This window comes from Prunus mume, linkage group LG5 (assembly GCF_029339155.1).
Source record: "Prunus mume cultivar Tortuosa linkage group LG5, ASM2933915v1, whole genome shotgun sequence".
In the NCBI taxonomy this organism is placed as follows: Eukaryota; Viridiplantae; Streptophyta; class Magnoliopsida; order Rosales; family Rosaceae; genus Prunus; species Prunus mume.
In genome coordinates this window covers 15,604,128-15,629,441 of record NC_142702.1, presented here as the reverse complement: position 1 = coordinate 15,629,441, position 25,314 = coordinate 15,604,128, and the positions used below count along the sequence as shown (strand labels likewise).

Genomic DNA, 25,314 nt, shown 5'->3' with positions numbered 1-25,314 from the left:
ACATGAGTTGACTTAATAATTAAGCATCATGGTTAGTTATAAATATGGTAATTATTAACGACTCTTCCTGAGAATGACAGGATAAAGCTCAGAAGGATTAGTTATAAATAAGGTGTGAAAAGTACTTATGATAAATGTTGTTTAGATTCAAAACGTAGAAGAGGCTTATATATAGGAGGGAAACAAAACCTTTTCACTTGACCCAAATGGTGCTATATTTTCCATGAACATGAAGAAGAAGAAGAAGAAGAAGACGGAGACCCTAGTGCCATAAAACACTTTCCATATAGTTGACTCCGTTCCAGATTTCAAATGAAATCTGAAATTTATTACTGTTCAATTGCTTTATGGTTAATGAATTTAAGCTGTGTAAACGCAACATTATGGCATGCTAACAGGTGTGAGACATTCTTCACCCCTTGTTAAGTTACTTTTAAAACAATACCACCTTGACTAATAACCTATGTGCGGCCCACATATTTAACACTAATCCTTTTTGCACCAACTCTTATCTCAATTTGTAAACTCCAATTTATCTTTAGTATTTTATTTATTTATGTCTAAGTTCATTTAGTGTATAAATATTTATATTTGGTTTCATTTTGAACCTCATTCAGTGGTAGACGGTTTTTTTTTTTTTCCCTTTGTGTTTGTTTGGCTCTATCATAAAATTCAATGACATAGTTGTAACTTTTAGGCTTTTAAGACTTATTTGGCTTATTTGGACCCATTGAAAAGTCACGTAAGCTTTTTTTGGAAGAATTTAAGTGTTACAACTTACAAGGTTATTTTATAACTTCGGTTCTCTTTATGGGCTTATATGTGAAGCTCCCTATTTTTTAAGTGCTACTAGGTCACCAAATAAACTTATTTACTAAATTTTGTTCACTAAATGATTGGACAATTATTTATCATTTCAAATTTGAGCCAACTCCAAGGTCAATTTATTTCCAACAAGATATCAACCAGAAAAAACTTGTGTAGGGTTCTTGTCACATGGCAAGGCTAAGTGACACAACTCAGTTAAAACAAGAAATGAAATATTATCATTAACTTTTGACAAATGTTAGATCTGAACTATGATCAATTGAGGAGAAAAAGAAAGACATTTATTCTACTGTGGTAAGGTGTTAGGATTTAACTGTTTGTTACATAGGATTTACTTGTTTGTTACATAGGTTTTACTTGTGGCGCTTATTAGTTATGTTGTGGAACAATCACTTATTTGTTACATAGGATTTAACTGATTGATGACAACTCCACCTTGGGCACCCAATCCCTATATGCATCGTTTAGGGTGCTTTCCAGTACTGCAATCATCTAGAACTGTGTTGATTTGCATAGCTGAACCATTATCTTTCATACCTCTTGTCATATGTCAACAAGACCTAGCTTGCAGTTTTCGGTCGATATTGCCCTAAATTTAACCACTTGTCATGCTCGATTGTGGAGTTTAGATTCAAACAATTTCCAATATCCCACTTAATATTTCAACATTCAATTCATGTCTTATTTCTTGGGGTGCTGAGATGTTCAGATTAACTTATTTGAGTAGCACATAATGTGTTAAATTCACCACTTGCTTATTTTAGCACATGAAGACCCTGCTATCCAAAACACGGACGGTGTAAAAAGCTTTGGAGGATATATGCATTGGCATTGCTCGTCAAGAATGATACTTTACCAAAATTACTCCAAAGAATGACGGTAGTTTTCCGATAGCATAGCTTGAAAATAAATACTTACATGAAATTACTCCGAACTAGAGTTTTCTTGGAATAGAATCTAAAATGTAATGTCCAAGCCTTCCAGTACGAAAAAGATTCAACAACTTAGCTGCGATTTTATTTACAGCGTAATGTTCGGATTCCAGAGGAACCTGAAAAGCTGCGTGCATGGCCTTGAACTCTTCCTCAATAAGCCTTTCATCTTCCACATTACCATCAAAAGATGATATCACTTCAAAGAGCGTCCGACGAACATCATGCACTACGAAATCCTGGACGAAAAACTTGAATCTCAGTTTCATTTTTGGAAAGAATGATGATGGATCCAGAAACCTATTACTATTAGAGGTAATTGTATTTTGTATGTTAGATCAATAGCTCACTGACAAGATGTTTTGATCAAATTTTGTTACTATCATCTTTATCAATCTCAATTGGTATTGTCAAAATTATTGTTCTTAATAATGTAACAAATTATCCAAAACGCTCTTTTACAGTTCTTTAAAGACAACAAATCAACTGTGAGAACTTTGGAAGAAGCATAAACAATTATGAGACCTAGTTCAGAAATAATATGACAGCATAAGTCTAAGACTGACAACAAAAGCTCTCAAACCTGTGTGTGATCAGTGGGGTATTGCCTTTTTCGTTTCATGCCCATTTCAGAGCTAGTTGAGCATTCTATATTGCGATCTGCAAAAGATCTTTCATTCTCACTGTTGGACAACTTTGCCCACTTCTTGTATTCATCACTCCTGTTCAAGATAGACAGAAAACACTGAGCTAGTTCTTTTTCCCCAGCAAAACAATCTTGAATTGTTCCTGCATGTGGAAAAGCAAAAATGTCAGAATTTTCATTGATCCCAGTCATTTTGCAGTTAACAGTGTATGAGCGAGGCACTTAATCACTGTGGATAGGACAGACCTGCTACGTCAGACCAGAAACAGCAGCCATATGCCTATGGAAGTTGAAATAAATTGTCCGTGATGGTCATACCTGTCAAGGCTAGCTTGGTGCAGACCTCATCATCTAGAATGTGTGGAGGCAAAACACCTGGGGTGTCCAACACATAAATATTGGGATGGCTTGCAATCTGGAAATGAATAGCAACTTTCATTTGTAAAATGAAAAACTGAATGCTGAAAACAGATATAAATGTTCTAATAATAGAGAAGAAACAAAACATAGCTGAATTACATTTAGAAAAATCTTGAAACAAAACAATTTCAGAACAATTTTGTGAATATTCCTTCTATCCACTGTTGGGGTTATTAAAATATATTCGACAAACTTAAACAATATACAATTTAAGAAAATTAAATTAAAAGACAAAGACCACAAACCTTCAAGCCAGTAATATTTTTTGTCTCACCGGGCTGTGGACTCACAGTAGCATGCTTCAACTTTCCTTTCTCTATAAGACAAGCAATAAAACTTACAATTTATTCAAATTCTACTGATAATAATAGAAGAGAATGAATTTATTATTATTTCCAGCTAAACACTCTGACCAAATAAAAGTGAATGACTATGATTTAAAGTGGTACCAGCTGCACTAATCCTTCCAATTCGATGCAAGGAGTTGGCAAGAGCTGACTTGCCAACATTAGGAATTCCAACTAGCAATATTGTTGCGGTATGACTAGAGTGATCAACTTTCTTCAATTCTCGGACTCGAGCTTGCAAAAAGTTCAACAACTGTAAGAAGTAAACCATCCTCAGTATTTATCAAACTCAAAAAGCAATAACTCCAATGAGGCCCAAATTTTAAGAACCAAAAAAGAACAGATTATTCTGCTTTGCACATACATATACTCTGTAGAACCTATCAATTATTATTTTTTAATTGTAAGTAAAAGTTGACATATTAATAGAGACATGATCACCTAGCACATGCATTCTCCAGCGAAGCAGAATGCAGAACTGAAAATGACATTGTTCGAGTTAATTTTGAGAGCCCATATATTTGAGGCTAGTTTAGCCAACCATCAACCCAAGACTACACAATTGAGTTTCCTACTACATTTTGATTATAATTGGGGTATATTTTATTACCTTCCTTTAAGTTTGTAGTTATTCCACCACAACCTCACAGGTTTCAGAAATAGACATTTACCTCCCTGCCATCAGTGTCCATTTAGTCGAAGTTCCAGTAAATGGTTAACAATATCATTTTGCACTGCCCAAAAATTAGAAAATAAAAAATCCTCACGCCTCTATCCCTCCCCCTCCCCTCCCATTCCAGCACTGTGTGGTTATGGCCAACAAGTTGGTCTACATAACACCATACAAAAATCAAATGTGTTATTGCCTCTTCTGCTTCCCTGTATTTTTGTTCCTCCCCTGACAAATGCATTTAACAAAAGAAATAATAAACAAGCATGATAGTTGCATTTTACCTGCTGAATGCTCTCTTTATTATGGGCATTGACTCCATACGAAATGTAATTCTTTTGCTCAAAGTACTTCATCCAATCCTATAAATGAAACAAAATATGAAAGTACTACAAAAGGAGAAATGAGAATGATTCAAGACAAAATACTAAACGTTTATAAATTTCCACAAGTGCATAAATTCTTGATTACGGAGACATTTGAAATAGCTAGAACGCAATTCATGAACCCTGAACTCCATACGTATATTTAGCCCGGGATTTTGATTGCAACATTCTTACACACATTTATAGCCACATGCCCTTATATATAAATGTCACAAACTGGTTCTAGTCGCAAGAGTTAGGTTCTACACTAAAGTTGAAGGTAAATTTTCAATAACAAAGTTGATGGCTCACTGGTGGGAATAATTTGATTGGAAGCCATGAAAAAGTAAACATGAAGTTAGCTTCCATACTAAAGGAAATGGAAAATGCCAATAACAAATTGGATGAGTCACAAGTGGAAGCAATTGGTTGAAGGCCATGAGAGTGGCTATTTATATTCCAACATCGTCTCCTTAATTTGTATGTATTTGATTAATATTTGGCATCCAGAAAGAGTATGGGAAGGCAAAGCGCAATATATTAGACTTTATTCTGTAGCTACATGATAAACCCCACCCCAACAGAGCGACCACTACCAATCATGGCTTAGTTTTGGGGTGGGTAGTTGTGGAGCTAACTGTTAAATCTTTAAGGTGGCCAAGGTGTGATTTAATTTTCCGGGTGTCATATGAGGTTTATGTAATTCCAACAGACCAAAAGAAAAAAGGAAAGGAAAGAAGAAAAACATCATTCTCAGTAGATTGACCAAACTTACAAGCTCTTTAACCATAAAAGAAATTCCAATGTTAGTTCATAGAAGATTGACCAAACTTATAGCACTTCATGCTTGAACACTATTTCTCCTCTTTTATCATGACCAGAAATAAAACAGCAAAAAAAATACACACCTTCAGTTGTGAATGATTTGCAAGGTCCATCTTGTTCATCACTATAATTCGCTTTGAGGAGGATGTATAGTTCCTCAGTTGGTCATACACCGATGACAATGGAATCTAAAAGTAGAATAAATGAATCATTAATAGTTTGTGAACTCTATCATAAAACATAAAAAGCAGAACGTATATGAAATGAAGTTGTTACTATTGAATTAGAATTTCAGAAACCACTCATGATATCTTTTCCATTTAAGATCTCAAGCAATCTGTTTTTTTCTTTTTTTGAAGAATATTTCAAGCCCATTTTGTTTTTTCTCTGAAGAGCCAACTTGAATGCTAGAATACTTTGAAAATGGAAAATCCATTACAAGATATAAGTTTCAAAAAAGGAAGAAAAGCCATATCTTCCTCCATCCACATCCATCATAAACTAACGCGCTTTTTGATAAGGCATACAAACTTCTTTTGCTCTAAACGGGACAAAAGTGTTGTGACTTAAGAACCTATCTAATTATTTACGGTAGGAAAGAAGTGAAAGAAAACCAAGAAAGATGGATATATTGAGCTGAAACGCACACCCAAAATGGTGAATGATAATTTTGACAAAATATTATTGCTCTACATAAGAATAAGTTTTACACGAAGTTTAAAATGAAGTGTAAACTTTATACCACTTATTGTGAAAAATCAGTATAAAATCAGAGGTAAAAGAAGCTTTCTTCTTGTCAGTAAAACCTGGAAACCAAATCCACAGGCTGCATAAACACCTAAACTCACTAACCCAAGTCTTAAACATAAAACTTTCCTATTAAGAGAGAAGAAAAAAAAAAGCTACCACATGTCAGTCAGGCATTTCATCGAACACCATAGAGTGCGTGAAAAATACTTGAGTTAAATTACCCTCGCATCTCTGACTTCGAGAACGAGATCGACCAATGGGATCCGTTCAGCGATGGCGCGAGAAGCAGCAGCCATGTGAGGGCTGAACCATCCGTTTCCAGGGCCTGTGCTGTTGGTAGCTTTTGTAATAGCCCTACCTATTTGTCTTGCCAAAGTAGCCGTTGCCATTTCCCGCTCGCCTGGAGTTCGAAATACCGTTTCTTTTTTTCTTTCCGGAAATTGAGTTTGAAATACCGTTGGGTAGGACTATCCGGATCAGTCCCGCTCACCTGAAAATAGTCGCGGACATAGTTCTTGCTACCGTACAGTTTGGATCCCACGGCTTTCATTGAAGGGTTAACTACGGTTTTGCCCCCTCAACTATAGCATGATTGTTAATTTACCCACTAAGCTAATTTTTCGCTAAATCAAGAACGCGAATTTTTTGAAAATTAAAGACAAATTGACCAACATGCTATAGTTCAAGGACAAAACTTTCATTAAAACTAGCCCCTTGGGCCAATTTGCATTTTCTTTATTTTTTATTTTTATTTTTATTTTTTTTGGAGTTCACGTGATTTGAGGAGGGGAGGTTTACATAATTATGGGTAATTTTCACTTTACTACGGTAAAGTTTACCAACTTTTAAAGTTTGATACATCAAATTTTTTTCGTCTCAGTCGCATACACAAAGTTGATTTTCTTATTACTTTTATACATACCGTTAGTCTTTCTGTGAACAAGTTTGTTAACTACTGATGTAGCAATAAATGTGTCATGTAGACCTACTCATATGATGCCATATGGTCCACAAATATCATTAAATAAATAAATAAAAATAAAAATTCCTCTCTCTCTCTCTCTCTCTCCCTGAACCCAGAACCCTAGCCAACTCCCGTTCTCTTCTTGCTCTCCCATCGAACCCAAAACCCCATCCACCCCTTCTCAAGACACCCAAAAAACTTCTCTTTCCCCATGACCACCCACAAGACCCCCTCCTCCTCCCATCCCCAACCCCCATAAACCACCTGCAACACCCCCCCATATGCAAAGTGTTCGAACTTTTTTTTTCTTTTAAATTTTTGAATTTGTAGAGAGAGAGAGAGAGAGAGAGAGAGAGGATCTGGACGAGTCCTGGGTGGGAGTGGGGGTGTATCGAGGGTGGGGATGAGCATGGTTGTATGGTAGCGTTGGGATTGGGGGTATGGGTTCGATGGGGCCCCAGGGAGATAGAGCAAGGAGAGAGGGAGGGAGAGGGATTTTTATTTTTAATTTAATTCGTTAATGCTTATTTATTTATTTAATAATATATGTGGACCACATGACATCATATGAGTGAATCTACGTGGCACATTTGTTGCCATGTTAGTAATTAACAGACTTGTTAATGAAAAGCTGACAACATGTATGAAATTGGTAAGAAAATTAACTTTGTGTATGCGACTGAGATGAAAAAATTTTGATGTATCGAACTCTAAAAGTTGGTAAACTTTACGTAGTAAAGCGAAAATTACCCCGCAATTATTTATTGGGCATGAGAATTTCAAACTCCTGTCCACATAAGTGGGGGTAGACCGAAGAAGAGACCAACTTAGCTATACTCCACAAACTTTTTTTTCATAAAGAAACTGACTTTTACGTAAACCAATCCCCTTCGGCAATTAATAGTGTACACTCTCCATCTCAGAACGCCAGAGTAATTCCTCCAAGTCCACAACATTTGGAGCCCTTGTTGCAGCCCAAGCATGGCGCAAGACCTATGCCACTTTTGCAATGTAGGCCGCATGAAGATAAATGCAAGCTCCTTCCACTCGCCACCCACGCGAAGGGCCACAATAGGCACCAGCAATGTAAGCGTGGGTGGAATTGTTTATTCATTGGAATCTAGCCCTTAAAACATTGTGGTGCAAGGAGACATGGTTAAGCAAGTTGCAGTGAGTGTTGGTTGAATAACAATAATTTAATTTCACAATTAAATTAAATAATAAATAAAATCACGAAATTAAACTAGACCATAAAATAAAAATTGATTGGTTTTTCAGATAGAGGTTTGTAGATTGCAATGTCCTTGAAATAGAATTTTGCCCCTACTCAGTGCTTGTAGTTGTGCTGGAGTCTACTCCACCAGAATATACAACTATCTAATCATGTGATGTATGTCTCTCAGGCTATGAACATGAAGATGACTTTGAATGATTTCTGTGTTTTTGATGTAACGTAAATAGAACCAGGGCTCCTATAGGTATCAGATAACGGTAAAACCCAATCACACAAAACTTATATGATATTTGAATTTTAAAAAATAATTCAAATAATTAATTAATTAATTAAGGCCCATCTTTTGATTAATTGAATATATATATTAATTAACCATTGGCCCAACTAATTAGGCATTGTGACCCAAATGCCAAACCCACAGGCCACTCAATTGGGCCACTTACATAGCCCAATCAAAATTATTCTGTTTCCAAGAGTAAGTATTGTAGAGACCTTCAAGGAATTCTAGTTTTCCAATATGGGACAAATTTCAACTCAAACATGTTTGCAATTCCTTGCAAAAATCAATAGTGAACACGTCCCTTTCCACCTAAGTTCAAATTCCCTTCTAATAGATTACACTAATCTAGAGTAGTTTAGACTATTGTGTTAGAGTTTGTATAAGAAAATATACTTTCACTTAGTTCCACATTAGAACGGAGTAGTTTTCTTTCATGGTTTATAAGTACCAACAGTTTAAGGGGTTGTTTAGTACGGTGGACTGTCATGAATTAGACTACATCCTGGAATTGTCTTGGATTGGCTTGGTTTGGCCTAAGCTGGATAGCACTTTTACTGTGTTCGGTGTACGTTTGATTGGAGTAACTAAATAATTTTTTTGCAAGCTTTTTTTTTTTTATTGGTTGAAAAGTAAGTTTTTTAAAAATATATATTTTTGGGCATGTGGATTTTTTTGTTTGTTTTCTTATATAACTTTTCTTCTTCTTCCTCCTGTGCATAGCCCTACTACTATGGGCTCTTTCTTCCTAGCATAGTGGTTGTCGTCGTCTCCTTCTCCTCTTATTCTCAGTCCTTTTCTATATGTGCTTTTTTTTTTCTCAAAATTTTTCTCTCATTTTCCTTTTTTACTCATCTTCTCCTTCTTCTCCTTTTCTCCCTCTGCTCACAAAGCTGTCGTCGTCACCTACAGCCCTAAGTTCAAGCTATGAAGTCCTCCTCGTCTGCCATTGGTGCGTATCGAAATCATATGGTTGCGATGGTGGATTTTCTTATTATTTGAGTTTTGAATGGAAGTCAAATCGTATGGTGCTCGTCAAAATTGACTGGAACTGTGTGGCTGCGATGATGGATTGGGGTTGTTGTGTGTGGTAGTGACGATGGGGTTTTGGATCGGTTGCAAGTGCTTGGGTGATTGGTGGTTGTGGATGGCACTTAAGTGGTCGGTGTTTGGCTAGCGCATAGGTGGTTGCTAGCACTTTAGTGGTGCTTGGGTTGGGAATGTCTGGCCCTGATTTTCCATGCATGTTTCACTAAGAACACCTAAGGAGGTGTTTTTGGTGGGGCTAATATTAATAGTCCCACTTAAAACTAGAACAAAGGGAAAACAAATATGAGATAAAAATTTGTCGAGTCAAATCCAAGCTTAGAAGGTGTAACAAACAGGCCCTAAAAACACTTAATAGGATATGGGCATAGTGGAGGCAAAGTTGGCCCTCTTCTCGGTTTGAGTTTGAAATATATATATTTATTAATCTTGGTTGAGGCTTGAAAAAAAAAATATACATATATATGTATATATATACAGAGAGCTTCAGAGGATCCCTCAAATAAGCTTATTCGAGGGATCACATGAGGTGCATGAGCAAGAATACGTTAGTCATGAGGCATTGGTGCTGAGGCAGAAGTGCTGGCATGGTCTAGTGAGAATCGGGATGGGCTTGGAGAAGCATGCGGACTTGGTGGGCCAATCAAGGTAACCAAGGCAAGATGGGTTGGGTTAGTCACAAGATTGTATTATGCAAAAGGATGGGGCCTAAAGGAACAGAATTGGGAGGAAAAGGTCGGGAGACAGGAGCATCAATAAGATGAAAATCATTGTCAACATATGTCGTGCGTTATGGTACATTTAAATTATTGAACGGAAATGTTTGTTCGTTAAATAAAACACTGCAGAAGCTGTAAACAAATCCTGTAGAGGAATCTAGACACCTATAACCTTTGTGATTTGGGCTGTAGCAAATGAAGACACACTCTAGGGTATGGTTTGTGATTTAGACTAAATCGACTTTGTGGGCTAAAACAAGCAGCACGAGCTTGGTACAGCCGCATAGATGCATATTTTGTCAAACAAGGCTTCCAAAAGTGTCCATATGAACATACTTTGTATGTTAAGGTTGGTGATGAAGGTAAAATGCTCATCATGTATCTTTATGTTGATGACTTGATTTACGCTGGAAATGATGGTGCTATGTTTGATGAGTTTGAGAAGTCTATGATGAATGAGTTTGATATGACTGATTTGGGACTGGTGCACTACTTTCTTGGCATAGAAGTAGTACAATCAGCTGCTAGAAACTTTATTTCAAAAGAAATATGTTCTTGAAGTGCTTGAAAGGTTTTAGATGATGAGTTGCAATCCAGTTGGAACACCAATTGAAATTGGTTTGAAGTTGACAAAAGATCCTGATGCTAAGAGAATTGACAATACTTCAAGCAAATTATTGGAAGCTAATGTACTTACTTCAACAAGGCCAGACATCATGCATGATGTTAGTTTGATAAGCTGTTACATGGAGAATCCTACTGGGATGCATCTCAAGGCAGTTAAGAGAATCTTTCGATACTTAAAAGGAACATCTGATTTTGGTGTTCTTTACAAAAAGGGTGAAAAAGCAATTTTCTTTGGCTTCACTCACATTGATTATGGAGGGGATATTGATGATCGAAAGAGCACTTCTGGGCATGTGTTTTTAATGAGTTTAGGTGTTGTTTCGTGGTCCTTAAAGAAGAAGCAAAGTGACACTATCCACAACTGAAGCTAAGTTTGTCGCAGCTGCTTTGTGTTCTTGCCAAGCCATTTGGCTGAGAAGAATGTTGAAGTTCTTGGTCATCAGCGGTAAGGTCCAACAAAAATATTTTTGGACAATGTTTCTGCCATAAAGCTTTCAAAGAATCCATTTATGCATGAGATAAGCAAACATAGAGATGTTCATTATCACTTCTAGCATGATCTCTGCAAAGATGATGTGATTGAGTCATAGTTTTGCAAAAGTAAAGACCAAGATGCTAATGTCCTAACTAATCCTCTCAAACAGCTAATGTTCGAGAAGCTCATAAGCATACTTGGAGTTTGCTCTTCACATGTCGTTGTTCAAGAAAGGGTATCAGCACTGGACTACAGATGAAGTTTAAATCTTAAACTGTTTTCTGCGTAAATCAGTTTAAGGGATGGTGTTAAGATTTGTTTTTAAGTTATTTATTTTTAATAATAGTTGTTGCCTATAGTTAAAAGATCAGTGATACCTGGACTATAAGGAATCCCTAGTTTGTAGAAGTCATGGTTAGTGTGGGTAACCAAGTTTATTTTTCATGTTTTCAATCGTGGATTATGGCTTCACAAAATTTGCTAAATGATGATCATGTTACTTGCAACAGTAGCTTTAGTTTCCCTATTTAAATTGTACTCTTTCATTCAATTCAATTAATCAAGTTTAAAACTTTCAGCTATAGCTTTTGTGTTCAACATTTAAGCAAGTTTTAGAGTTTCAGTTTTATCCAACACAAGGATCGGAGGATCTAGGAGGGTCAGTTCTGGGAGTGGTTCTAGGTCGGGTCAAGCTTCGAGTTGACCAATAGGTGTGAAATGTCATCGTAGTCCAAGTCTGAGTCAGAATTGGAAGAGATGACTAGGTCAAGGGTATAGAGAGAGAGAGAGAGAGAGAGGAGGCATGGTGGGCTTTTTGAGAAGAAAAATAACTCTTTTTTTTAGTACAAGCACTAGTCTAAACTACAGGGGAGGGAGATTTCTCACAAACACACACAACTATAATGCCATGGGGATTTGAACCTGAGACTTCTGGTCTGCAAGTCAAAGCCCTCTTCCACTGGGCTAGACCTCGTTAGCAAAAAAACTCTTAAACCTTCACTTTTGTGTTTTTAAGTTGTTTGTTAGATGGTTTTTCGAAAAATGAGCCTTACAGAACACAAATTATGAACTTTGGACTCAAAAACTGTTTCTTAGTTACAAAAAATATCAAAGTAAAACATGGCCGTTTCTGCACAGCAACAAAATACTAAAGGGCAAAAGCATACAAGACAACTCAAGAAACTAAAAGGACAAAACCATGAACAACAGTAGATGCTGGTTTAATTTCCAACAATTTTATTTAGAGAAACCAACATGGTGATACATGAAACAGGCCTGCAAATGCACAATAACCAGCTCTTATAGCTTGGTTTGCAAGATCTAAGTTCAAGGCAGATCTAAGTTCAAAACTTGCCAACCAAAAAACATAGAACCTAAAAGCTAATATATGAGGCGGACAGAAACTCTGTGTTTTGATAGCCTTTGACTGTGTTTCCTTCTTCACTTCTCCTCTCATATCTATGCAGATCCGCATTTCTTGATTCTTGCCAAGCAATTGTCTTTTGGCCTAGTGTGTGGCAAGTACATCAATGGGCCGTCCGGATTTGTAGGTTCCATCCTGCAGCACCAAATTACAGAAACATTAGAAGAACATACAGAAAAAATCAAAATAAAAACAAATAAATAAATTGTAATTTTAGTCATGGAGAGGAATTTGGTTGCAAGATGACTCACTTATAGTTGAGGAGGAAATGGTGAAGGAAGATAGCGATTTCCAGCTTAGCAAGATCATTTCCGGGGCACAGCCGGCTTCCAGCTCCAAAGGGAAGAAAAGTTAATGGTTTGGGTGTGTAGTTCTGAGCCAGCAGAGAGCAGTTAAACAAGTCAGATCCAAGATATAAATTACTGTTTGCCATAATTATCAGTACATCAAAAGTGCTTCTGAACTTACATCCCATCGATCAGGGTTGAATTCCAACGGATTTGGATATATTTCAGAATCATAGTGAATGCTCCTGAACCAGACCAAAACTTTCCAGCCTTTAGGAACGGTATAACCTGAAATCAAAGCCATTAAGTAAATTTTTTAAGGTGGTTCCACATCAAAACAGATAAATTGAACAAATATACAAATTCTGTTTCCTCTAAAACAAAACATTTAGAACCATGCACTCACCGTTTATATTGACATCTTTCTTTGCCTCTCGAAAAACGGTAAGGGAGAATGTTACGACACGAAGAGTTTCATCAATCACCTATGGAGTTTAAAAGGGTTAGCTGGAATATGATGGCAGGGGCTGAAAAAAAAGGAAGTGAAGTCACTTATGTACCTGGGAAAGATACTCCATTTCTCGATATTCCTTAAACGTCATGCCCTTCTGTGTTGGTGGCCTCCTTTTTACAATCTCTTCTTGCTCTGCCTGCATTGACCAAACATTTTAGCAAACCAGAATTCATTAAAGGATAAATCAGAGTGGAGTGAGTATGAACTCAAAGTGAAGGCCAGAAATTACTATGTATGATGAATTGTCACATTGCACCAGTAAATAAGTCCCCAATATTAAAAATAAATTTGACAAAATAAAAGAACTTGATCCAAAACTAAGTAAATTCATGTACCTTAGCTTTCTGGAAAAATTTTGGGTGTTTTTGTAGGAAAACGGCGGCCCACATTATTGTATGGCCAGAAGATTCATGGCCTGCATTCAAGTACATTAACAGAACATCTATAATTTCCGCATCTGTAAGTTTTCTTCCATCGTCATCAACAACATCTAGCAGAGCATCCATCATATCTTTCTTCTTTGCACGTAGTTTCCGGCCTTCCTTTGAGCTCTTCGGTCGTCCACAATGGATTGAAATGTAGAGACAAGGTTTTTCCGAGCCTGAAATGACTCGGTTAGATGCTAAAACAAAATACAAATACTAATGTCCATGTTACGAAAACAATAATTCCCTCACCTTAAGTGCTTTATGGTATGCAAATCCCGGAAGATTGATTGCCATGGCTCTAACTCCATAGTTAAGAATTGTATATTCCTTCTCCAGAGCCTCCATGACTGGCTCGCTCTCTGAGCTCAGAAAGATGTACATGATAATCCTGAAAGTAAGCTTTCTGAGTTGAGTTAAGAACTCTATTTCTCCCATTTTGGACCATTTCTCCAAAGATGATATGACCCTCTCTTCGATATACGTTGTGTACACGGACAATGCTTCATAACCATTGACTGGAGCTGCTGTTAGCTTTCGTAGACGTTTGTGTTCTTCAAAAGATATACTAGTGAATGAGTTCTTTCCAATTAGTTCCTCTGTGGAAACAGGCCACCCGGGTTTAAATGCATCATCATCTGTCAAAACTTTTTTACTTGCTTCAGGCGTTGTAACGATGATACTTGGGCTCCCAAACATGAAGGTTTTGTAGATTCCAGTACGACCAAACCTGCATTGTTCATTGATAAGGCAATCTAGTTAGATGTGTGCGAGTGTGTGTTGCACTTCTAACTCGGAGTGACCAAAAGTGGAGAGCATAAAGAAACTCTTCCATTCACATCATCAAAACACTGGTATAACTGCCAACGGGGTCTAGTTCAGTGGAAAACGGCATTGTCCTGTATATCAGAGGTCTCAAGTTCGAATCCTCACAGCATCATATAACCATATCAAAATGCCTCCAGCATTTTATTTTGTAAAAGAATCGAGGGTAATGGCTACCAAAATATCGACAATGTACTAGATACGGTAAACTGATATCCAGTACCAGATAATTCATCTGGCTTAGAGAAAGTAAAGAAAATACATATAATTGCAGAAGAGAGAGAGAGAGAGAGAGAGAGAGAGAGAGAGATAGGGGTGTGAACCTGGAAACCATGGAGTTGAGGAAGGCTTCAGGTTTGGAGGACTTGAAAGCTCTTAGAAAAGACCACATGTTGCCAATGAAAGGCCAGCCCAAGTCACCAGGAGGGAGAGAGAACTTCTTTTCACCCAGCGGGGTTTCATAGTACCAGGAATTTGCATTCTGCAGAAACCATTTGAGGGCCACAAGAGCACCAAGGCTGCACAAAAGGACCATCCACATGGAGGAACCAAGCTCCCTTCCAACTCCCAAAGCCAAACCCAACATGATTGTATACCAAACTCTGCTCTTTTACTTTGTGATCACTATACTCAGAGAAAGAGAGAGAACAGTTGCACACTCTGAGAGAAGAAGCTCACAGTCTACTTGTGCTTCTCTATGTGCTTGCACCCCCTTATATATAAATACTCTTGGGCATATGGCCTTGAATGCAAATTCCTGGAAATAGTTAGTTGTTTTACCAAACCCAAAAAAAAGTTCGTGTTGTGATATATGGAGAAATAAAAATAAAAACAAAATAAAGGATATGTGAATATGCCCCTTTTATCTATATTTGGTTTTGTCGTGTGGTAATGGTTTTAATTCTTTTTATGTGTACCATAACGTATCGGTTATATTTTTCTTTTTTTCTTTTTTTGTCTGTGTGGCTTGTTTTATCATCTTAATGCCATACAAAGTAGGTTCAAATTGGGTGATCGGCATTTTTGGTAAAGATCCTTCTATGGAAGAAAATAAATACAATGTATATAGATTATGAAAAGAAATAGTGTAATGTACATAAAATCGAATATGAATGTATCATAAATTTGAAATCACTATATACAATGAATAACAACAATACTTTACCCTTTCAAACATAACAGACAAGCAATAAGGATAAACAATAATGCATAGGGAGATATGGTAAATCATCTACATGGTAATTACTTAGGATTGAATATATTGTGAGGGTTCAATGTTTCTTTTGTGCAAAGAACCTATTAGTATAGTGATTTAGAGTAATTACTTTCTCAAGCAAGGTTCTGAATTCGAGTCTTAACATCTATATAGTGTGTGTGAGTTTAATATACTATCGTCCCTCTTAATAAGAAATGTCCTAATAAAAATGTTTCTTTTGTAACACATGCACTGAACATTGTGAATGTGTTGGTAAATTGATTTATCATTGGTACGATATATCGGTACCTAACACTTACTATTAGTTATATTGGTAAAATTGGTGATAAAAGAAAAAAAAGTGTAGAATTGGTGAGTATTACACAATTTTTTATTATTTTTATATCATTTTTATTTTGTTAATGTTTGTAACCATGGTCATTATCTAATTTGCATCGATCACATTTTCTCTGATTTGATATAGTCGGTATTCTAATAAAGTAATGTGTTTTATTTTGTGGTGTGTTTTAATGAGGCGGTTCGAAAATATTAGAGAAGAAAAAAAATTGGGTACTTCTTGTTCGAGTTCAATGTTGAAAAAGTTAGATATTTAATTCCCAATACTGAAAGATGTCCTAAGATTTATAGTTTTAGATTTTGTAAAAATCTCTTTGTTTACACCGATTAATCATAACGTAATATAGAGGCGGAATTTATATTATAAATTTTTTTCGTATGAGTGGCTGTGATGAGACAAGCATTTACGTGAGGGGAGAGGCAATCGTCGTGGTGGGAATGATGGAACATAGGATTTAGGCCCCTTCATACTGTATCACAATTTTTTTTGTACTTACATGCTAGATAATTAAAAATTAACATATTCAAGTTAACTAAAATTTATCATTCAAGATAAATAAATTATATCAATTCAAATTTCAATATAAAAAATTTAAAATTTAAAGCTATATTACATTCAATTCCAATGTTGAAACTCGAGGTTATCTAAATTGTTTTTTTTAATGAATATACAAGAAATATATAATATATTAAATGAAAATTCTTATTTTTTTTAAGTAAAAAATATATATATATGTGTGCTCGCGCGCTTTTCCTCCATGTTTTATCTTTGTGCTGTGTAATATCAGAAACCTCACGTTTGCATGGAGACTGAGACCCACACGGACGGACGTGGACTCCTCTTCTCTGCTTTTACGTAATATATAAATGCATATATTCTGGAAAACATATATCCAATACATATATTAAAAGGACAAAAAGAAAACTGGCCCCCCTGAACAAATGGTTACAATCGTGATCGTTTTTTGAAAATAATATATAAGATCTTGGATTTCTCCACCCATTATCTAATTATATCCTAGTATCAAATTTAGGTTTTCCATGAATTCACATACTTGGCTCAAGTAACACCACACAGGTGCCGTGTTGAGAGCCTTCCTTCCGTTTGGGTGAAGAAATTGAAAATTACATAGAATTCTAAAATGATGGAATTTTGATTTCTATCATTTCAATTTCTAGCAATTGAAGATTTCGGTGTTTGGATTTATGTATGTCGAATTTTGTAAATGGCACTATGGAAATTGTGAAATAATGCCAATTTTGATGGAAATTGAACTCAGGAATTTGATGCTCCAATTTCTACAATTTTTTCCGCTCGTCATTTAAATAGCGAGCTTAATTTGTCAAACAAGGGAATTATCAATTTCTCCTCTTAAATTCCTGACTTTTAGCTAAATTTCGAGTTGTTTTCCCTCATCGAAACGAAGGGTTACATCAAGACTTAACCCTACAACATCTATACACACACCCCACCACTCTTTATATTAAGTTTTTTTAGAGAGACCAATTTTAAATACCAACTTGTGTATCATCTCTCTAATAGAACATGAGACCCATTGTATTGTTGGGTTCCACCTCTATTAGAGGGATGGTATACAAGTTGATATCTAAAGTTGATATCCTAACATGACTCTTTAGAAAAACACAAACTCCTCTACACTCTATTGTCAGATTACTCTTCTCTTTCAATCCAAGAAACCTACTACATTCTCATCTTCTCTTCATGAACCTTAAATAGGGTATGCAAATAGTAGCTTATGGATCATCAATTGAGATATGTAATGTGAGATTATTTCTTGGTTTGGGACTCCTCCTAGAATTATTGAGGATGTTGTGATTAAAGATTTTCTGTAATTCTAAGGTTGAGATGAACTTCAAGTTGTGAGGGATAAGATAGTGGGGTGTGGGGTTGATGTGGTTTTTTTTTTTTTTCCCTTGTTGGGTGTGTATTTATGGGTGATTTGGGAAGATAATGAGGTTTTTTTAGAAATTGAGAAAATTTGAATTAGAAGTTGAGGTGAACTTAGAATAAGGGATGAACAAAGAAAAGTGCGAGGTTTAAATAGAAAAACTCTTTTTTAATTAAGAAAGCTAGTTCCAAAATTTTCCATAACATTCCATGGAGAATTATCATTATTATCTTACGTCGTTTAAACGAACTTACAATTAGGAATAAATTAAGTTCGGACAAGAGAAAAAAGAAACTAGGTTATTGAGTGGCAAACCTGATTTCCATCGACGTCATTTTGGTGGTGGTCAGAGGAAGAAGAGGTTGTTGCGGTTGGTTGTGTTGTGTGAATGATCTAATGGAAAATCTACCGCAAGGAATGAATAATATTTTCTCCAATGATTCAATTATCAAAGGCAGTTGAACCACCTCCACATAAATTCCCACCAACACATTGCCTTGAAAAACAAAGCAAGACTAAAGTTTCATCAGTTAATTACTTTTTAAACATTCTAGATGGTTTTTTCTTGTACCTATAAACTATTTCCAAAGTGCATAGATTTACATTAATTTACTTGTTTTTGAAATCCCTCTTTGGCTGCTTATCAAGGCTTTGCTGCTAAAATGGCAGCAAAAGATGGAGCTAAGGAGAAAGAAAAGAAAAAGAAAAAGATGAAAAGAAAGAAAAGGAGAAAGATGGTGGAGTAATCAATGCTGTTTACAAAGTCAACCTGCACTGCCGGCAGTGTGGACGTGAGATCAAGAAGCCACTTATGGCTACCCCAGGTATCCAAATGTTCCTTTTGTGTTCATTCCGCATCATGGTTTTCTCTACATTTATAAGCCAATTAAAAAAAAATTAAAAAAAATTAAACTTTATTACTTCTGAATAAATGAGAAGAGGTAGAGCATGTGCTTCCTGCTGAAACAATATAAGATGTTTATTTTATCAGACCGTCAATCTGGATCATTAATCATATTGATTTTTTCCAGAATACGTTGAATACATTCGGCAACATAAACATTTGTCTAGTATATAGTCCTTAATTATGTGGGTTTTCCTTTGTATTGTATATATCGTTCATATATTTGAGGCAACTGATGATGGTGCTGCTTTACGTAAACAGGGGTTCACAATGTGGAGGTAGATATGGAGAAAGGAGAGATAAAGGCAAAAGGCGTTTTCGACCCAGTACAAATTCAGAAACGGCTAGAGAAGCTTTGCAAGAAGAAGATTGAGTTGGTATCACCCAAAATTCAGATCAAGGAAACCCCCGTTATAGAGAAAAAAATAGTGAAGGAACCAAAAGAAGTACGGTGCTCACTCTCACCCATATGTTTAAACAATTTATTGCTCAATATATTACCACTACTTAACAATCGAATCGAATCGAGGGTGAATTATTTGTTCAGTTATATTTCATTGATAGAAACTGTTCACTGAACAGTCAGGGTCGCCTCTTTTTATTTTTATTTTTATTTTTTTTAAGTTTGCTTTTTAGTTATACGTACGATCTTTTCTAGTGCTTGGTTTCCTAATCAAATTCTTAGGTTTGCTTAGCAACTCCCGAATAGATGTTGACCGTTTATCCAACATCGGAATTTAGAAGTCTTCCATAGTAGTTTTAAAGATCTTGGGTTTCTTACCCATTACCTATTTGTTTTGGGTTGAATGTTGGCTCCAATGGCTTCACCCACTCCCCCGTCATCACTCCATACTCCGTCACTGCTTTTGCTCAAGTAGCACAAGAGGGGGCGTTGTTGAGAGTTTGTGTGAGAAGCCTTGCGTAGAAAAGATCTTAGGCCTCTCCACTTGGATGCTCTAAATTTTATATAGCAATAGATACTTGGGATGATGAGTTGCTTGAATTGAGAGTTTAGAAAGGAAATGTACCATATGATGATAGAATTCAAAGGGAGTGAAGTGTTTAAACTTATTCATCAATTGGTTCAATAGGGTGGGTCGTGTTCGTTATGGACCTTGGAGGTCCTGGTTAGGTTCACAATATGTACCTTTTTTTTAGTATTAATTCAACCTTAACCCCCTCATTCATATACCCCTAAGTATCAAAATAGCCCTAGTATCAAAATACTAAGGGTATTTTTTATAGCTCAGATATATACATGTAAATGTAATTGATGAAATGCATGCACTAGCTAGATAGGTTAACCAATTTTGTTTTGTTTGATTCCAAAGCCTATTTCACGGACAATGTTGGTGAAGGTAAACATGCATTGCAACAAATGTGAGCAAGATCTGAAGAAGAAGTTAATAAAGAGAAAAGGTAAATTAAACATATTTCAAAGTTTTCTTGAAGATTCGTAAGTATATCTATATTTAGGGTATTTCTAACGAAGCATATATGTCAATAATGTATATTCTAGGTATTCACAATGTTAAAACTGACATGAAAGCACAAACTCTGACAGTGGAAGGAACAATCGAGCCGGAAAAACTAGTATCGTATTTACGAAAAAAGGTGCACAAACATGCAGAAATTGTGCCCCCAAAACCAGAGAAAAAGGAAGAAACAAAAGAGAAGGAGAAGGGTGCCTCAAAACCAGAAGAGAAAAAGGAAGAAACAAAAGAGAAGGAGAAGGGTGCCTCAAAACCAGCAGAGAAAAAAGAAGAAACAAAAGAGAAGGAGAAGGGCGCCTCAAAACCAGCAGAGAAACAGGAGGAAAAGAAAGAGAAAGAGAAAGAGAAAGACAGTGGTGAGAAATCTTCTGAACCAATCACCAGGGTCGTAGAAACTAGGGGAGATATGCAGGTGGTGGAGGTTAAACCAAAAGAGAGCAACGCTCCATATTTCATTCACTATGTCTATGCTCCACAAACGTTTAGTGATGAAAATCCAAATGCTTGTTATATAATGTAAATAGGTGGGGGTAGAATATATATATTCACTTTGGATTTATTTGGAACTGCTTTTTATGTATATAGTAGTATGGTTGAATTCAAGAAACAGAAGTACCCATAGATTAAATTGGAAAATGCCTTCTTACCAGACTATATATGGCAATATATGATGGAATTTTCAGACTAAGTAAGGACCATAGATCTGTTCAGAGTATTTATCCCACATCAGAAAGTTAAGAGATTTTCCACGAGCTATCCCCACATTGTCAATTGATTTCTGGGTAGAACCTCAAATGATTATTTCACGATGATAGTTTGGGCAAATATTACTTTATTCTTTTTTCAAATCGTTTGTCTAAATTATAGGATTGGTAAAGTATGCATGGCTGATCATTAGAATAATATTGTTGATTCCTGGGATGGACAACATAGCTCGATATATACATAGCTTGTAATGCATGCACAACATCAAACATGTATTAAGAAATGAAAATCAACAAAGAAAAAGGTTTTGATAAAATAAAATAAAAAGACAGAAAAGAAAAAGGCGAACAATGGCTTGAAAATCAAGAAACCGATATGTGCTGGCCACGCTATTCAGATTTAGGAATTTTTGAAGTAAAGTTTGAATTATTTTATCGTTGTACAGAAAATGAGTCCTGAATTCAGTCACAGAGTTAGCTGATCCACTCAAGGACACAACATGAAAACTTAAAACAAAAACTCTTGCATCAAACAAGGCAGTCGTTAACCTTATGTCTTGATTGGCTTTCTCCTTTCTTCTTTTGGTCTCTGCTACTGCCAAGTAAAATTTTCGTTTTCGGAATGAACAAAACAAATCGAAACCTATGTATTTCACAAAACAAATAGAAAAACAACGACAATAATAATGATAAATATACTAACTGGGGTTCCCCCGAGTAATATTTTTGTTTTCTGAAAGAAAAGCCCTCCAAGAATATGTACCAGATAAAAACTACGGAAATTTTTTTGAATGGAAGAACCTCTGAGATTATAGTATTTTAGGAAAAAGAGAAAAGTGTAAACAAAAGAACCTCACTATAATATATAATATGGTTTTAAGAATAACTAGAGCAACTGGGGTTGATGATGTCTAAGAGAGCACTGTGCAATATACTAGGATGATTTAATTTTAAAAAATATATATTTGATTGTGTAGGTGGAGTGGTCAGATGTGAGAGCCTTTTTTAATTAGGGAAGAAGGAGTGGACAAGCAAGTGTCGAACTTTCATTATGAACATGGGGTTATACCACTGAAACTATGATAGCTTTTGCTTTCTTATATTCATATTGTAAGATTGGAGAGATTGTATATTTCATGTGCTAAGATATATGCAGTTGGAGAGAGAGAGAGAGAGAGAGAGAGAGAGAGAGAGAGAGAGAGATTTCAAATGACCAAAATCATATAATTAATTATATATCCTTGGGAGTGGAAAGCTTGACATAGCTATATATATATATATATACATATATACATCATCCTACATATAGAAAAGGCAAAAGTTAATCATTTTCATGACAAAGCTCCAAAGTTCAGAAGACAATATTATACATGATTAACAATCATATAGTTTATAACTCGATCTGTATTAATCTTATGGATTATAATAACAATAATTTATCAAATGTTATGTTAGATTTTGTGGTACTTGAAACATAATTACTTATCAACAATATTATCATAATTTCAGACAAGTTTTATTTTATATCAATCGAAAGCTACAATATTCTCTGAAAACATTTCTAATTAAGAAAAGGGAGTTCCAAAATCCAACTTCCATCATCATTCCATATGGAGATGATCATCAACAACACCACATTAAAAAAGCACTTAAAATTAGGAACCAAATTGAAGTTAGGATAAGAGAAAAATAAAAAAGAAATTAAGCAAGAAAAATAATTGTACAAGATGGGGGATGATTGATATTGTTTAAGGATCGATTCTCTGACCTTGGTCATGACCTGACCTATAGCTAGCAAAACTATCAATAAGGCGGCCGCCCGGCAGAGTTTCCTCCCCAACTATCAACCTGCAGCTGATGAGGCATGTTATTGAGCGGAAGATTGAAGAAGGGAAGCCCCGAAGACGGATCTGGAAAGGGGTTGGTTACTCCTCCACCGCCGCCGCCACCACTGCCTCCTCCGCCTGAAGACTGCGGCACAGGCTGCTGCATCTGCAGCTGCTCCTCTTCCTCCAAGGGCAACCTCTCATAGGCTACGTTGGTAAACGATGAGGCTATGACAATAACAGGCCCAGATGCTATGAGTGCTCCTACAACATTTCCACCCATAACCTGGCCCGAACCACCAGCCAAAAATATGGTCAGGCTAGTGGCCCCGGGTGGCGCAGGGGGCGGTAGAAACGAGCCTGTCAACGACAGAATCTCAAATCTGCCGTGCAGCGTGACAACTGCGCCAGCCGCAGCTGGTTGACGCAGGCTCACGTTGGTTACCATACCACTCCCACTCAGCACGCAAATCCCTCTCTGCCTTTTTCTGGCGTATGTTCCAACGGAATCAAACACATCACAGCCACTGCTGACCTCCAAAATATGAGCTCGCAAAGTGTTTGCGCTCTCCCGAGTTATGATCACGGGTGGTTTGGGCTTGTTCCTTGACCCTGGAGGTCGACCTCTGGAGCGTCGACCTCCAGAATCCCCCGAACCAGGATTCGGGGTCACAAGATCAAGTCCCTTGATGATGAGGGTTGTCATCAACGACGTCGTTTTGGTGGTGGTCAGAGGAGAAAAGGTTGTTGCGGTTGGGGGTGTTGTGATCATCATCAGAATCCGGTGGTCTTTGGAGGTGGAGGTCGGGGATTTGGAGCTGCTGATGAACAAAGCGAGATGCTGAGCCCAAGTCTAAGCCAGCCATACACAGAGAGCTAAAGAGAACAGAAAACAAGAAAAATATAGTAAAATATGTGGATAATTTTAATATAGAGAGGTTCAATATTTTATGGGTTTCTTGAGAAAGGAGAGCCCCATAATTTCAAACCCTAGAACGAATAGAAAACAAAGGGAATCGAGTGCAGGGAAAGGGAAGGGTACGAGTTTAGAAGAGAGAGGTGGGAGGAGGAGGAGAGAGATATCATAAAGTGGCAAACGCAGCCATTCTCAACATCTAAAGTATATAAATATAAAAAAATAATTATATATGTGCATATAAAATAACAGAGATAAAATATTTCACTTCTTTAGTAACTTTTAATTTTTTTTAATTGTTTCAAATTTTAATATGTGAGTTGAATTTTCTGTGTTAACACTGAGTGTGCTTGAAAGGAATAGTCTATTGAGTATATCTGAAAGAGTAATAATTATTATAGTGGATCAATTGCTTTGTTGATGGTTTATTATATATTATACCCACCAACAGTTTATAGTTGATCAATTGTTATTGATATGCTGAAAGAGTAACTATTATTAATGGATCCATATTTTATGACCACATTAATTCATCAATTGTTATTTAAGACTTGATATGCTGAAGAGTATATTGTTGTGATCATGATCACATTATGCAGGAATTGATATGTAACTTCTTACATCAGTTATTATTATGAATTGTTAACTCACATATCTCATATTTTAAATATATATATAATTTGTTCATAAGATGTTTTTGTTGAGAAAATGCAATAGTATTTTTATTGATAAAACATAATAAAGTACAGGCAGCCATAGTGCTAAATATGAATACAACATCTCCAATGACTGAACACAAAAATAATTTAGTTTGGTCTAGAGAGAATTGTGCTTAAATATAAAAAGGCTTGAAACTCCGACTTGGCAAACAAAAGCACATGTACTCATACTTACAATACAGATCCACGTGTGCAATGATAAATCCATATCAAAAAGTTGAAAAGTAAAACACAAACTTCAGCAACTCCTAAAGAGTGAGAATTATTAGATTACACCAAACAAAGAAACAAGAACACCGCTTAACATTCTCTCCGGCAAACCGAAAAGACTCGTAGCACCATACCGGCTAAATCCATAGTGTCGCACCAACTAAACCTTATCTAAAAAAAAACCGTCAACTTTCAATTTTGCAACTCCAAATCCAAAACTCACTACCCAAAAAAAAGTGGCAACAAACACCATTATTTGGTGACATTTGCTGAGGTGATTAAAGGTGCCACTTTTTTGTAGTGACTTGAGTAAAACCTTGTGTACGTGGACCAAGTGACAACTACATCATGGTGACTACGATGATTTGCAGTGACTACTTCAATAACACAACGAAAACAAAAGAAGCTAGGTCGGCAGCTACCACAACCCATCCATCCCAGCGACAACAAAACCACAAACACAATCAAGTAAAAGATCCA

The 25,314-nt window shown here is 36.2% G+C and overlaps 3 protein-coding genes and 2 pseudogenes across 4 annotated transcripts; 2 read left to right on the top strand and 3 right to left on the bottom strand.

The window, feature by feature from the left end:
* Window positions 1–1,689: 1,689 nt before the first annotated feature.
* Window positions 1,690–6,444, bottom strand: LOC103331425 (P-loop containing nucleoside triphosphate hydrolases superfamily protein). Its single transcript, XM_008234048.3, has 8 exons — window positions 6,005–6,444; window positions 5,117–5,221; window positions 4,128–4,205; window positions 3,276–3,426; window positions 3,072–3,142; window positions 2,725–2,821; window positions 2,344–2,549; window positions 1,690–1,999 (listed from the first exon to the last, which is right to left on the bottom strand). Exons 1-8 carry the CDS (start codon window positions 6,170–6,172, stop codon window positions 1,763–1,765), a joined length of 1,113 nt encoding a protein of 370 aa, XP_008232270.2. The 5' UTR covers window positions 6,173–6,444; the 3' UTR covers window positions 1,690–1,762.
* Window positions 6,445–10,391: 3,947 nt separating this feature from the next.
* LOC148917099 (secreted RxLR effector protein 161-like) lies at window positions 10,392–11,016 on the top strand. The gene is made up of 2 exons (XM_089052367.1): window positions 10,392–10,508; window positions 10,603–11,016. The coding sequence occupies exons 1-2, from the start codon at window positions 10,392–10,394 to the stop codon at window positions 11,014–11,016; spliced, it is 531 nt and encodes a 176-aa protein (XP_088908493.1).
* A 1,334-nt stretch (window positions 11,017–12,350) lies between these two features.
* Window positions 12,351–15,234, bottom strand: LOC103331385 (ent-kaurenoic acid oxidase 1-like; annotated as a pseudogene). Its single transcript, XR_016127509.1, has 8 exons — window positions 14,924–15,234; window positions 14,028–14,505; window positions 13,686–13,951; window positions 13,397–13,486; window positions 13,243–13,321; window positions 13,018–13,124; window positions 12,801–12,922; window positions 12,351–12,684 (listed from the first exon to the last, which is right to left on the bottom strand). The product of XR_016127509.1 is annotated as an ent-kaurenoic acid oxidase 1-like (transcript).
* A 3,475-nt stretch (window positions 15,235–18,709) lies between these two features.
* LOC103331384 (heavy metal-associated isoprenylated plant protein 4) lies at window positions 18,710–21,113 on the top strand. Its single transcript, XM_008234005.2, is given in 5 exon segments — window positions 18,710–18,755; window positions 18,758–18,886; window positions 19,228–19,412; window positions 20,298–20,385; window positions 20,486–21,113. Coding segments are annotated over 5 exon segments (927 nt in total). The 5' UTR covers window positions 18,710–18,724; the 3' UTR covers window positions 20,980–21,113.
* Window positions 21,114–22,657: 1,544 nt separating this feature from the next.
* Window positions 22,658–24,073, bottom strand: LOC103331383 (AT-hook motif nuclear-localized protein 23 pseudogene; annotated as a pseudogene).
* Between the last annotated feature and the right edge of the window lie 1,241 nt (window positions 24,074–25,314).

Excerpts from the sequence above, each read along its gene's own strand:
- LOC103331425 (XM_008234048.3), bottom strand. The coding sequence starts at position 6,172 with ATGGCAACGGCTACTTTGGCAAGACAAATAGGTAGGGCTATTACAAAA. Across the intron at positions 4,206-5,116 it reads CAAATCATTCACAACTGAAG|GATTGGATGAAGTACTTTGA; the intron begins GTGTGTATTTTT and ends TTTCATTTATAG. Across the intron at positions 3,427-4,127 it reads ATAAAGAGAGCATTCAGCAG|TTGTTGAACTTTTTGCAAGC; the intron begins GTAAAATGCAAC and ends TACTTCTTACAG.
- LOC148917099 (XM_089052367.1), top strand. The coding sequence starts at position 10,392 with ATGCTCATCATGTATCTTTATGTTGATGACTTGATTTACGCTGGAAAT. Across the intron at positions 10,509-10,602 it reads ATATGACTGATTTGGGACTG|ATGATGAGTTGCAATCCAGT; the intron begins GTGCACTACTTT and ends GAAAGGTTTTAG.